General features: G+C 33.5%; 1 protein-coding gene across 1 annotated transcript in view; it reads right to left on the bottom strand.

The window, feature by feature from the left end:
• LOC149537643 (agamous-like MADS-box protein AGL11) overlaps positions 1–15,278 on the bottom strand; it is a 71,567-nt gene extending 56,289 nt beyond the window's left edge. Inside the window, exons 1-2 of the mRNA XM_089801392.1 lie at positions 15,059–15,278; positions 14,789–14,974 (exon numbers count right to left, since the gene is read on the bottom strand). Coding sequence (XP_089657518.1) covers positions 14,789–14,970 — 182 coding nt within the window. The 5' untranslated portion in view covers positions 14,971–14,974; positions 15,059–15,278. The remainder of the gene's footprint in view (positions 1–14,788; positions 14,975–15,058) is intronic.
• Between the last annotated feature and the right edge of the window lie 241 nt (positions 15,279–15,519).

Below are 15,519 nucleotides of genomic sequence, written 5' to 3'. Positions count from 1 at the left end.
ACTTTGGAGAACGTGAGAGCTAAAAGATGGAATCATTACATATGGTGTCAATCAACTATCCTTTTATGAAAATTACTGATCTCGTCAAGTGCCATGAGATTCTTTGGTGTATGATGATACATTAATAGGAGTTGTTATTAATGGGGCAACTAATGCACAAAGGGGCACTATATTAACCTATTATGAAGATCTTCATCAATTTGTAACATTAAATACATATGAGAATTAAATATGATTTAGCAAACTATAAATTCATAAGGTTAGAGAATGTTAGGTCTTAAATAAAAATTGTGACAATCATGAGTTGACATGTCATAGATGTAATATATTGAGGGAAAAGGATTGGTTACTCAATGATGCTTCCACACTCCCACTTCCGCACTTCCTAGAACTTAATATTGTCTATTTAAGATGATGAACCTTGAATTACTATGAAATTTAAGTATTGAAATAGTACAATTTATCCATAGTCATTGCATCCATCTTGTTGATATTTTTTCAATATTGAATGATTTGGTTGATTGCATTTGTGGGAATGGTATGACAATGTGAGTATTGTTTGTGTCTAAAGGATCACTATTTATGGTAATATTCATTGTGGTTAAATATGAATGTTGTTGAATTTCCTATGTATAGCATATGTTTGTATTTAAATGTAAAAGAAAGATGGTCCTCTCCATGAGCATACTACGAGTGGACTTGAAGCTTTCTTATGGCTAGTTTTGAGGAAGAACTAATTAGGCTACCAAGGTATGCTCTGGATTGCTTTGTCCTAGCTGAAATATGCGGACAAATGTTCTTTGTAGTTAAAGATAACCTTCCTCAAGGAAATGGGAATTTGTATTTCCCATTAAATTGGTCTCCCTAGCTTGCAACACAATAATCAATGCTTTTGCAATTGGGAGAGACCTATTGAACTTCAATTTGGGTTTTACCAAGAATGAATGGGTTTGGATAATAAGAGATTTGCAAGACTAGTGCTTGGTATAGCAGGTTAGGTTTAGTCAGTGTCTCACCTTGAAGAGTTTTGGGAAGACTACAATAGCGAACATGAGGTCGCTAAAAGAGACCACTCAAGGCTGACATTTTCTTAGATAACCTCACTAATGTTGAACTTCAAGTTGGAAGGGCTTATTGAATATGGTTCAAAAGTCATTGAACTAAGTTATAAAGAAATGATTGAATAGGTTCAATCTGAGGTTGAATTGAACAAAGATGAGGAGGATGATATAAAATTTAGGTCTAGATCCATTTTGGAGTGCACAAATAATTAGTTATGAGGAAAAAGAACCAAGTCACCCAGTACGATGAAAATTGAAAAACCTACAAAAGGTTTTTTCTTTCTCTAAATCTTTGACTTCTTACATCCCCCTTTCATCCGATGATGTAGGTTGTGTTTCTAAAGTTAAGAGGAAGCAAGGGGTGGCACCACCAAACTAACTGACAAACCTAGAACCAAGTCCAAAACTAGGTCTACAATGCCAGTTCAAAAAATAGTTCAAGGGCCCAAATTTACGGATCAAAAGAAGGATAAAGGAGATGACCTCATGCTGTCAGATTTTCAAGAGATGGACACAGAATCCGTAGGTACTACGAATGTGATTCAATGAAGCTTCATGACTCCCCCTAGAACTAGTGAAGGGGTGATAGTCGCTAGCACTGGTATTACCCCGTGGCTGTCTAATTTTGTAAACAAGAAACAAAGCTTCAGGGTTGTTTCTATGCCAATTAAAGATAGAGTCACGAAATATGCTACTCGCACTCCAAAGAATAAGAAGGTAAAGAATGATGCCCGCCTAACCAAAGATCTTATCACTATAGGCAGAAAGATGGTTTGTATGAAGTAGAAGCCGAAGATTTTAAGGTCTCCACTATGGATTTGGGAGTCCTTACCAAGGACATTGGCAATCACATCTTTCAGCTCTTGGCTGACCACATTATGAATCAATCAGAAAAAGATAGCAAGGAGAAGAGCGAGCTGAAACGACTGGTCAAAAAAATCGTCAATGTGATGAATCGGGGTTTCTAAACTCTTCGTTTCAAAAAAACAAAAAACAAACATCAGTCTTTTCAGAAAGAAGGAATTGAGGAACTTCATATTGTATGTGCCCCAAATGGAACAATTATAACACATTAACCCCAATTCGAACAATTATAACACGTCGGCTAGTAAAATAGGAACACCATTTGGAAACAACATGCGGTCACAGCATGTCTACATAGTATCAACTCATGACAGCTTCAGATGTATTTCAACATTACTTTTCTGTTTTGAAGTGCCAGTTCCATGATGTCCTCGGCGAGTCTTCGCTATCATTTTATTTATGGGCAATCAGTCTTTCCTAAATGTCGCATATGTAGAGTGACCATTAGTAAATTTGTCTTGGTTACAAGATTTGAGAAAGGGTTACTTTTTGAGATTTTATCCCAGTTTTAGTGCACAGGATTCATATTGAGGATTTGATGCCTAAATATCATTTAATTCCAATCACTCTCCAGCTATTCGAGCAAGGGAAATGTTTTTCGAATTATGGACTGGATTCGTTTCACACGTTTAATAGGTTCCTCCTCTCCTTTTATTCAACGTCTCCTAATTTCATCTCATCGATGCCCATTGCATTATCTTTGCCTCTGCGTATCCTTAATTGTGGTTTATCTCCCTCTCGATAGAAGGTTTCCGATAACTGTTAGAAGCTGGGAATCGGCAATGACATGCCCTTTCTTCAATATGCACACGAGGAAGGTGTCCTATTGGGATAATAAGCAGAAAAAGGAGGACATTTTTGTGATCGATCATTGGGAAAACCCAATCACAGGCCTTTTTTTGAATATGACCATGACGAAGCTGGCCTTATGGGATAAGGTAAGAGCATTTAGATTCCTCAATATCCAAGAGTAACTTTTAGACTGTAGGTACTCATGATTTTCAATACAAATGCAAGAACAAGTTTAATTGTAAAATTTGATTGCATATTAATCCAAGGAAGAATTCCTATAGAATTTTGAACTTGCGAAATCAAAGCTATGACGATTTGAAGGGGTTACTTTAGTTGGAGTTCTATTTTATTCAAAGCATTTGAGAAAGAAATCAATTATACCATGAAAAATAGTTTGGTCTGTTGAAACTGTTGCATTTAGAATAAGAAATTCGGAATTCTCTGCCTTTCATTGACTCATTTCCTCCCAACACCATGTCCACACACACACACAATTTATTCCTTCCTTCTATTAAATCTTCTCATATTTATAATTCAAGGAAGACCTTTTTATTTTAAGTTAATATGGCTTATTAAATTCATAATCCTTTTAAAAAGACTTTTCCTTATTTATGGATTAGTAAGGGGAAATGAGAAGCAAGTAAACACAATTTTATCGCATAGGCTAATACATCAAATGGGAATGAAGAAAATTGATCCTTTCAATTCTAATTTTAAGGTAACTAGATCTAAGAAGATTAGTGTCAACCAAGTGATAGGGGAGCACAAATACAAGAAAATATCTAATGATTATAGAATTAGAAAAAGAATACAAGACCCTTACAACTCTAGTGTAGAAAGAGCTATAAAAGACAATAAATTTATCAAGTAAATATGATGAAATAAAGGAAACAGTTAATGACTCACCTTGAAAATGAAGGAGAATATTAGATCTGTTTTTTCAATGTCTATTTAAATTCAAACAGTGAATGGTTGGAGTCCCAAACTTGAAATTGTGAGAACATAGAATCCCATAAATCATTCAATTTTGTTTGGCAAGGTATTCAAATATCTCTTACAATTTTAATATCTCTTAAGTTTCACGTAAAGGTATTCAAATATGCAAACTATTTTTCCTTTGAGATCCACAACCTATAATAAAAATAGTTTTAGATTTTTAATGGGCATTTTTCCATGTTCTAGTCCCATTTTAGGAATTAACACTAAAATTGAAATACTAAAAAGTAAAGTAAATGCTTGAATTCAGTTCACAATAGTAATATTTCTCAAATCAAATGCAATTAACTCACTTTACCAATTGAATAGGTCAAAATAAATGAAAGAAGGATGAATCCAAACAAAAATCTTCCCTTGATGATAAGATGGACACTTTTACTAATTAAGGAAGCTAGACATTGAAAGGTTGTAGCATGAGTATCGAAGAAATAATGAAGAAACCAAATGAACTCCTTGAAACTCCCTGAATGCACTTGACGATAGCTTGAATGTTTGAACAGTTGAATGAGTATAAACTTCAAGGCTTAACTGTTACTCCATGTTGGATGAAAATATGAGTGTTAGATGCAAAATGAGAAAAATCGATGGGCTTATTACGGGATTGGCAATAGGTTACTGGGCCATAAAATTAACTCCTCACACCAATCTATAAAATTGGACATAAGAGGGAAATGAAAAATGGGTCTCAAGCAAGGACTCGCTACATCCATGATTGGTCATGTAGGGTTGTATTGTGTCCCTTATTGTGAAAGGACACACAATGTCCCTTCTATCTACATCCAATAATCTCTAGAAATCCCTAGTCATCCCATAAAAGGCCTTGACTTTAAAAAATAGATGCAGTTTTGTAGAAATTATGGTTTGAGTGCAAAAAAATAGATTCTAAGTGATTGGAGGAAGATAAGGGAGGACCCAAGTGGTTAGATCCTACCTTGATGTTCATAGCATGAAATAGGAATACTAAGGAGTGTCTAGTAGATCATACCCTAATTCTACCTATGCAAAATGAAAATAAATAAGAAGAAATGGTAGAAAAGAAAATTAAATTCAAGTCTAGCAACACACGAGTGTCAAATCATCATGGAATTGGAACTTTTCCAATTTAAGGTAATACAACATATTATTGTATTCTCTATTATACAACTTGTGTATGCTTTTAATTTTTAAAATGATAAATTTAAACTAAGAACTTTTTAGGGAAAAAAAAAAGTTATATTTTTCAAAATAATAAAAAATAACTTCACTACTATTGCCTTCTTGTAATACATGGGCTAATTATGTAAATTATTTTTCTTAAAATAATTAATATATTTTAGTACTTAAAATAAATATTTCTTTCCTTAATTTCAATAGTGAAATAATTTTAATAAATAAATTGATAAATAAAAAATGTAAAAATATATCTCTTACTACTTTAGTTTAATATTTCTTCACAAGGCAAGAGCCTACAACATAATGGTAAATTGTGTGCCTCTTATATCAGAGGTCTTGGGTTGAAATATACTTAAGTTTAATAAATAATACAAACACAAAATAATCAATATTGGCTTCGACCTCTTACCCTATTAGAATATATAGTCCATTGATATAAATGGGGGAGGGGGTGGAGGTGAATCAATTATCCAACTAATATCACAATTATCAACTATAAACAATCTTTAAACATATGAGTAATATAAATTGAAACCACAACAAGATACTTATATGTAATAACACCAGATATGTTAACTAGGGAAACCATTGATCAGAGGGAAAGCCCTAGTGGGAATCATATGCACAAGATGATGCACTAATATAAATATTCCTTGTTAGAGGATAGACCTTTATAGGAGTCTATTACAATATTCAGTACATATGATTTTGTGTTAGGAAACTTTGAATCCTTGGTAGGAGATTGCAACTCTGTTAGGAGTTGTCCGAACCCTATTAAGAGTTGTAGAAGACAGATGGATCCACTGCCCAAACAACATCAAGGGAAAGACCAATGAATCCACTCTCACAATTATCTCTGTATTATTCCCTACAAAATAATAGAATTTTTATTGTGTTGTTCCTCCCTCTTTCTCTATCATGTCAATCAAACCTCTGCTCCTTCTATTTTTGTAACCAAATCTCAAATCTCACATCCGGTAATCCCTTGGATCACTTACACACATTCAATAAACACTTTTCTTCTTTTTGCACTTTTCAGTTCAACAAAGATCTCAATATACATCATACACTTTACAATCAAGGAAAACATATTTCCTTTATACCACATCTTCATAATAATTCCTTGAGTTGGCCTTAAGGCTTTCCCAATTAATTATAATAAGATAAGTAATTAATTACAATTACAATAGAACTGTTGACTAACAGTCAATAGAAAACTTCACATATGCAATACTATGGCTTGTATAGTCATTGACATCATCAACAAATTGTCCCTTGTCACTGGATAACTACACATCTCTTCATTACATCTTAGGTGTAAGATAGCCAACAACCATCAAGAACTTCTCTCCAATACTTTGTCTCTGAACTACTCTCTATAAAAAAAGTACAACTTTTTTACATCTTCAACTCAAACTCTGTGCACTCAACTACATCATCATAACACTCTTGCAAAGATATCATAATGGTACATGACCTGACAATCAAACTATTGTTTATACCATCAACATCTTTTTCTGCTACTCACCTAATATTTACAAAAAAGTCCATACTATGTTGAGATTAATGAGTAACATAGTCATGAATGCAACATATCAATACTCTCCAATGCTTAGGATACTCCCCCAAAGTAGTATCATTAGCATTCATGTAACAATCTCTCTCTTTGGCATTGATGGCAACATAGATGGAAAATATCTAAGTTTCAAGAATACTAAGTAATACTTTGTTGTTGTTCTCATCTACTCAAATCCTCTTCATCAAGAAATTCTAAAATCCTCTAGATGTAGAGACCGACATCAGCTATCCACACACTAAAATGAATCTTAAACACAATAGATACACATAGGTGGATATTCCTTCTTAGACATCAATTTTTTACTTCACACTAAACAATTCACAATACATTAGTTGGACATTCCTGCTTCTTTATATGGATCTTTCTAAATCTTTCTAAAGACATATCACTCCACCACAACTTAGGAGTTCTTCACATACATACTCTCCCCCATGACTTAGGAGACATTTTTCATTCATATTCTCCCCCATTGACATCAATGTCAAAGACCTCAATCTCAATGTTGCAACATACAAATTGTTAAATACCCATTGCTAATATGTTGCACAAAATCTTGAGTTAGCTCAAGTGTCCAAAGACATTGTTCAATACCAAATACTAGGAGTCCTTAATGACATATCTCATGACAAATACTCCCCCATATGGGAAGTATCAACATTCAGTCTAGTCAAATAATAATGCTTTGTACTGCTAGACAGATACACTCTTTACATCACCTACTTAGAAGTAGGCAGGGGCATAACCCCAACAATACCTCTCATGGTGTAAGGAGGGAAGAAATAACTAGCACCAAGGGCACACCCAACTATCCAAACCACCTTTTAGAGTAAACACAATGGAAGAAAACATGAGAGAACAACACCAAAGGGGGAGAGAGAGAGAGAGAGAGAGAGAGAGAGAGAGAGAGAGAGAGAGAGAGAGAGAGAGAGAGAGAGAGAGAGAGAGCGAGAGAGAGATTCTTTATTGATGCATCAAGTAATCAACATACATGCTCAATTGTAAGGCATTTTGGATTACGACTAAATAAGAAAAGAAACTTCTAGGTTAATGATTGAACTTTAAATTTGCACTTCTAGACATATATACACCTCGTTCAAAATCCTCTAAGTTCCACCTCCCCTTCCTATTCTACCCTAAGCCTAAGTAATCTATTTATACTTGTCAAAATTTCTTACATAAAATTATAAAACAATCCAAATTAAATACAAAAATTAGCTCCAACTAAGAACCTAAAATGTAGACAACTCGGTCAATGAAGAAACATTTGGTGAATACTGGATAGCTTGGCACACAATAGATAACTCAGCATAAGAAGGATAACTCAACACACAGTGGATAACTTGGTAGCAACTAGAAATTGGAACTCAAAAGCAACTGAAAGTAGGTAGCAACTAGAAGCTTGGTAGCAACTAGAACTTAATAGTAACTAGCACTCAGTAGCAACTAGAGCTTGGTACTAACTAGAAACTGGAACTCACCAATTACTGGCAGGATGAAAAAAAAATTAGGATTACAAGGCAACCTAGGATGCTTCTACATCAGACAACTCGAGTTGAAAGAAATGACTCTCTCAAATCATGTAAGTGTCACAACCTGAGCTCAATCCAACTCGAATTGAGAAATCCATGTAGCATCTTTAACTAGTCTATTCTTCCACTTCACCAAATACTCATAGTAATCTTCTCCTCTTGTTCGCTTACCAACTCTTTGATCCAACAACTTTTCAACTTATTCAATTTGCTTCTTAGGATTATCATCTGATACAATAACCTCATCATCTAACTCATGATACCTATATAAATCAGCAACATTGAATATAGGAGATATATCCATGTCATCAAGTAACTCAACTTCATAAGCAATACCACTATCAAACTTCTTCAAAATCTTACAAGGTCTAAACGTCTTCATCTTTAGCTTACTATATATTCCAACAGGAAATCTTCCCTTCTTCAAATGAACCATCACCTCATTACCAACTTTGAAAATATAATGTCTTCTAGACTTATCAGCATTCTCCTTATACTTTTGATTTATTTGTTCCAACCTCAACTTTACTTCCTTAGGTAAAGACTCCATAAAATTAGAAAATTCTTCCCCTGCAGCACTTCTCTTTTCTTCACCAACAACATCCCTCAAATCTGATACTCCTCTAGGTTGCATTCCTCTAACAATCTCAAAAAGTGTTTTCCCTATACTCCTATTCACAAAATTATTATTTGCAAACTTAGCTTGTTCCAATACCATTTACCAATTACTTGGCTTATCTCAAACTAAAGATCTCATCAAATCACCCAAGCATCTTTTCACAACCTCTATTTATCCATCTTTCTATAGATGGACTGTAGAATTAAACCTTAATTTACTACCCATCTTCTTCCACAAAGTCTTCCAAAAATAACCAAAAAACTTACTATCTCTGTTAGAAATAATACTTCTTGGTAATTCATGCAATCGCATGATTTCTTTGAAAAAAAGTTCAGCAACATGCTCAGCATCTGATGTCTTCTTACATGGTATGAAATGAGCAATTTTAGAAAATATATCCACAACAAAAAAATATAGAATCATACCCCTTCATTGTTTTAGGCTTTCCAAGATCAAAATCCATATTGATGTCACTTCAAGGTTTCTTGGGAACAACAATAAGTTTATACAGACATGTATTCTAACTTACTGCTTTGGTAATTGACAAACTCCACAACTCTTCACAAATTATTAAACATCCATATGTATTTGTGGCCAATAGTACTTCTCCTTCATCAAACTATATTTCTTATCAATTCCAAAATGTTTAGCCAATCCACCACTATGTTTTTTATTGATCAAATTAATTCTCATATGATACACATCTGAATTCCTTTGAACAACATACCTTCTTGAATGAAGTATTTATCATACTTACTTATGTGATCTACTATATTTGGTGCTCTGTACTCTCTCCATGCCTTAGAAAAATCAGGGTCAACATCATACAACTCTTTCATTTCATCAAAACCAAGAACTTCAACCTTCATCTTAGTCAATAAAGAATGTCTTCTTCTTAATGCATCAACAACTACATTAGTAACTCCACTCTTATACTTGATAAAAAATGTGAAACTCTACAAGTACTCAACCCAATTCATATGTCTCTAAATCAATTTATGTTGACTTCCCAAGTACTATAAAGCTTTTTGATCAATATACAACACAAACTCCTCAGGAATCAAATAATGTCTCCACTTCTTCAAGCCTTGAACAATAGCAAAAAATTATTGATCATACATAGAATGCTTCCTTTCAGAATCATTCAACTTCTCACTAAATAAAGCAATAGTTTTACCCTCTTGACTCAATACAACTCCTATTGCACTACCACTAGCATCACATTCAACTTGAAATACCTTGTTGGAATTAGGTAAAAATAATACAAGGAACTCAACAACCTTTTGTTTCAAAGTTTTAAAACTATCATCATCTCCATGTGTCCACTTGAATTCCTTTTTATCTGCTCTCATTGTTTTAGTCATAGCAATACAAACAACACTGAAATTCCTTATAAACTTTATGTAAAAACTAGCCAAACCATGAAATAATCTTACCTCACCCACATTCTCAGGTGTAGGACACTCCAAAATTTCTTTAACCTTCTCAAGATCCATCTTCAAACCATCAGTTGAAACCACAAATCTCAAATATATAATCTCTTCTTGCATAAAATAACACTTTTTCTCGAATTAATCATCAACTTCTCCTCTTTCAATCTCTACAAAACTTGTCTAACATGCTCAAGATGTTCTTGCTTAGTCTTATTTAATATCAAAATGTCATCCAAATAAACAATCACAAACTTACACAAGAATCTTTTCAGAACTTCATTCATTAACCTCATGAAAGTACTAGGTGCATTAGTCAAACCAAAAGAGATAACCAACCATTCATACAAACCATCTTTTTTATTGAAAGCAATCTCCAATTCATCACCTTCCCTGATTCTGATCTAATGATAGCCACTCTTTAAATCAACCTTTGTAAAATACTTTACTCCACTTAAACAATCCATTATGTCATCCATCCTTGGCATAGGAAACTTATATTTCACTGTGATCTTGTTAATAGCTTTGGAATCGGTACACATTCTCCATTCTTCATTATTCTTAGGTGCTCATACAATAGGTACACTACATAGACTCAAAATTTCTTTGATCAAACCGTTCTACAATAACTCATGAACTTATCTGTGTGTATCAATCTATATGGTTCTTTATTTGGAAAATTGGCTCTAGGAATCAGATCCATACAATGACTTATACTCCTTACTAGTGCTAAACCATTAGGAATATCTTCTGAAACAATATCCTTTTATTAATTCATAAAAAATTTAGTTTCTATTGGTACTTTACTTCTCCCAGCTTCTACTATGATTCGGTCATTACTAGCTTCTGCTATCACTCCGTCATTACTACCAAAACTTAGTCATCTAGGAATTATAACAAAATAAACTTGGTTCCTTTTAATTTATTTTTCAAATTGTTTCCCATTGGCCATGCAAATTTTCACAGTAGTACAATTAACCTCATCTGGACTTTCAATCAAAGGCAACAATATTTTCTTTTTCCCATTCACCCAAAGAGTATATTGGTTCAATCTTCAATCATGTATAGCATATCTATCATATTGCCAAGGTCTACCCAATAAAATTGACAACAATCCATAGGCATAATATCACATAAAACTTTATCAAAGTAATATCCAATCTTGAACTTCACAATACATTGTTCACTTACCAATATCTTATGGTCATCTTTGATCCATGAAATATGGTAGGTTTTAGGATGCTTCAGGCTCTGTAACTACAACTTTGTAACCAACTCTTTTGATGCCAAATTTGTAGAGCTTCCATTGTCAATGATTACCTTGCAACATTTTCTAGCCATCTTGCATCTAGTTTTAAAAATATTTCTCTTTAGGAAAGGTTCCTCATGTGTTCCCTTATTACATAAGGTTCTTCTTACCAATAGAATTTTCACCAGCCTTAGGTCCACTTGGTGAAACCTCAGTATCTTCTTGAGTCACAACATTTATGTTATCTTGCCCACTTTTAGAAGATCTACATTCAAATATCTATGCCCTTCTTTACCACATTTGAAGCAATTGGGTAAAAGCACAAACCTGTGTCACCTTTTATAAAGAAATGGGATATCAAAATGTGACAATTCAACATTAATGACAAAAAAATGGTATTTATTTTTAGAATTTGAAGATGATGCAATCTAATGAAATGTGTAGAATTAGTTGAATTTTATGCCTATAATTTTTTTTTTTTTTTGAGTAAGAATTTATTCATTTTCTTTTATTTTGAAGTCCCTTTTTTAACTATAAAAAATATAGCATGTAATTCTCATCAAACAAGTATATTAAAATCATCTTTTTTTGTTTTGATTAAAAAATATCCTATAGATGGCATGTATAGCTAGGGAACAACAAAATAAATAATTATTTTTCATGTATATTCTCTTTGTTATAAGAACTCAAGCTTGACCTTGTCAAAGTCCAACAATTTTTTCCTTCCATCAAAACTTACCTATCAAATCTACACCTTCTTGAAAAAAAATACATATTCATAAAGAGGACTCTCTCCTCTAGAGATGAATATAATTTTAAAATTTTTTTATATGATTTACATTTTTTTCCCTTTTTTGAGGGACCATCTTCTAAAATGCTAAAATAACAACTTATAATATTTTGAAATTATAACATATTATAACTAATCAAAACACTTAAAAATTTATATAATGATGATATTGAATCTGATATCTATAAAAGGGTATTTTTAGTTTTTGAAAAACAAAAGAGTTTTGATAGAGAAATGAGATTTCACCGAAACAAGGTTTGATATCCTAAACAGTGACACAGATCTGTGTTTTTACCCAATTACCACATCTTCCACCTCTAGAATAAGAATTACCTCTTCCTCGATAAGAATCCATACCTCCTTGGTAAGACTCACCACCTTTCCACTCGATCATGCCTTTCTCATCACTCTTCCATTTAGAGTTTTCCTTACCTTGCACATAATTATTAGATTTGTCAACTTCTCCATAAGATCTACCTTTGTCTCTTTGTCTTTGTTCATGCTTCTTTGTCAAGATCTCCTTAGCTTTCAAGGCATATTGGTATGCTTCTTCCACACTTTCCAATTTTACAAAACTTATTTCATCTTGAATTCTAGATCTCAATCCATTTATGTACCTTGTGATTCTCTCAATATCATCATCCACATGTCCTAATCTAATGTCCAATCTATAGAATTCCTTAGTATACTCCTTCATAGTCATGTCTCTTGGTTTCAAATTGTGCATCTTTCTCAACAAGATAACGTGGTAATTAGGAGGAAGTGTTTTTTTCTTCACTTTGTTCCCCAGCTTTACCCAACTTCTGATCTTTTTCTTTCCTCGCCTTTCTCTATCAATTTGCAAATGCTCCCACCATAGTGAGGCATATTCTTTCAATCTTGTAATTGCAATCTTCACCATCCTATTATCAAGAGTATTTTCATAATCAAAGAACTTCTCCATTTTAGAGATCCAATCTAACACAACATTGGTGTCCAATTTCCCAACATAAGGAGAAACTTCTACAACTTAGGCTTTGAATTTTCTCTAGACAATACTCTTAACAACCTATTTTTATGCTAATCTTCTTCAGGTTCTAGGTTAAAGTATGGTAATACTGGTTCATTATTAATTACATTATCAAGATGTGATCCTCTCCTATGGGCTATCTCTACAACATCTAATGATGAAGGGTACTCCACTTAATACCATAAACACATTACAAAAACAAATAAATAACAATAAATGCAAAAACAAAATATGGACATAACTTCTTTCATACTTAAGTTGGATCAATGAGATTTTTATGGTAGGATTATAATTTCAAAATGAACCTTGATGCAAAAAATGAGACCATTCTAAGATCATATGAGAAACTTACTAAAAATAACAAGTTCCTATAAATAGAAACCACCCTATCTACTAGTCCGTATTAAAATAGAAAAGATTAAAATGAACAATATTTTTGGGTTATGCAAGATTGACCCTACACCCAGGATGCTCTTGCATCAGACACCTGGAGTAATTTGAGAAGTGATCCTCTACTGACCTCCCATTCCATTTGGCTATATATTGCTCATAAGTTTTGTTCTTGGTACTTTTGCTAACAGCACTGTCTAGTATCTCCTCAATCTCCTTTGTAGAAACAGTGCATTTTGGTTCAATCAAATTAAAATATTTAATTATTAAATATAATACTTCAAACTGCAAAAAAATAAAAAAATAAAGAAATTTAATTTCTTTTATACAAAGACATCTACTAATTATTCTCTTCCTTTATCATATGAAATATATATATTTTAAAACTATGAATTAAGATATCTATATTTTTTGGAAGTGCTATAAAACCTGATTAATCTCCTTTATTTTTTAATATTTTTTAATGGTTGTACAAACATTTGCAAAAGCATCAAACATGATGACAAAGTTTAACATTATAGTCTGGACATATTGGGTGAGCAGTATTCACAGAAAATCGTTGTAATGTTTAGTAGAAACTTTTAGTTAATTTTTTTTTCCTCTATAAATAATTCATGTTATCTTATTCTTGATTCTTACTTCGAATTACTTAAGATTTTGTTGCAGATTTCCACATCTACATTTTGGTTTTCCATAATTTTAAAATATATTATAGGCATTTTAGGCTGTTAAACAATAAACAATGAACAATAGATTAATTGGACATGTATCAGACTAGATTTCCGAGAAGAGATGGAATGTCTCGAAAACTTTCAAATATGTTCTTCAGACAAAATGCAAATCAATCAGCTCGGAATATTCTTCCGAACGATTAATTATTAGAAGTGTTAGCAGAAGGCCCATGGTAGGTTTTCAAGAAAAGTGCCGGCTAAAATGGATGCCAAAAAATATAGAAAAGGGCTACTCGTGATTCTATAAATAGCTTAGGCGTTCGATTCGCTTCTGAATGGGACACCAGAGTAGCTTATGTTCTTCTTTTATACAAATTTCAAGGGTTCTGGGAAGATAACTATGCCTAGCTGTTAACCATTTTTCAATTTTTTTTAATTGAGAACCATATCTTAAGAACCAAACTACCTGAAATACAATAACTTTTTAATGTTCCAGCAGCTGCAACTGTGAAGCAGATGGGGCAAAGCAGAGCAGCACTTTGCTTTGTGTAACTCTCATAATTTTATCTCCTAAAATAAAAAAACCCTAAATGATAGGGAAAGCGGAATGAATGGAAACCCTAGGAATGAGAAAAATGGGTGAATGAAAACACATACCCGTGACTGCCATACTCGTAGAGTTTCCCTCGGGTGGAGAAGATGATGAGACCCACTTCTGCCTGGCACAGCACAGACAGTTCATGCGCCTTCTTTATCAGCCCACTTCGCCTCTTCGAGAACGTCACCTGCCGATTTGTTCTGTTCTCGATCTTCTTTATTTCTATCTTTCCCCGCCCCATTTATCTGAAAACAACGAAACCCCATCTAATCAGTTGACCGGATCTCAGAAACAGTTGGAAATAGAGCAAAATTAGGGTTAGCGCTCACACGAGAGAAAAATCTTTGTAAGAGTGGGCTGGGTAGAATGGATTATCCTGCCGTCTTCCTCGTACACAGAGTATCGAAAGAGCAGTATACAGACTCTTTTAGTTAGATCGTTGTGCCCGGAGTCATGGTAACTAGGGCATCGAAATTCACGTTTACAGCTGTTCGGTAACCAACTCCACTTTTTCCCAATGGCTAGCTAAGGAACGATCTGGGAGCCTTATTAGATTTGGCGAAGATGGAGAGATTGCGGATCAAATATACGGCTGAAAGTTCTTCTAATGAAATTTGAATAGAATCTATAAATATTTTGTTCTAAATGCGCAGAGGCCCCCACATTCTGGCAGGCCACGTGAAGTGTTGTCCCACCTTCGCCGTATATTAGCCATGAACATGCTGACTTTCCACCATCTCTGCCTTTTTCACGTGTAAATTCTGTCATACGTCCGGTTTTCTGTGTGCCG

The sequence above is a fragment of the Cupressus sempervirens genome, chromosome 9 (genome assembly GCF_028749045.1).
Source record: "Cupressus sempervirens isolate cs-2001-9-10 chromosome 9, ASM2874904v1, whole genome shotgun sequence".
Lineage (NCBI taxonomy): Eukaryota > Viridiplantae > Streptophyta > Pinopsida > Cupressales > Cupressaceae > Cupressus > Cupressus sempervirens.
The sequence above is the reverse complement of the archived record's forward strand: the minus strand, read 5'-3'. Positions and strand labels throughout refer to the sequence as shown.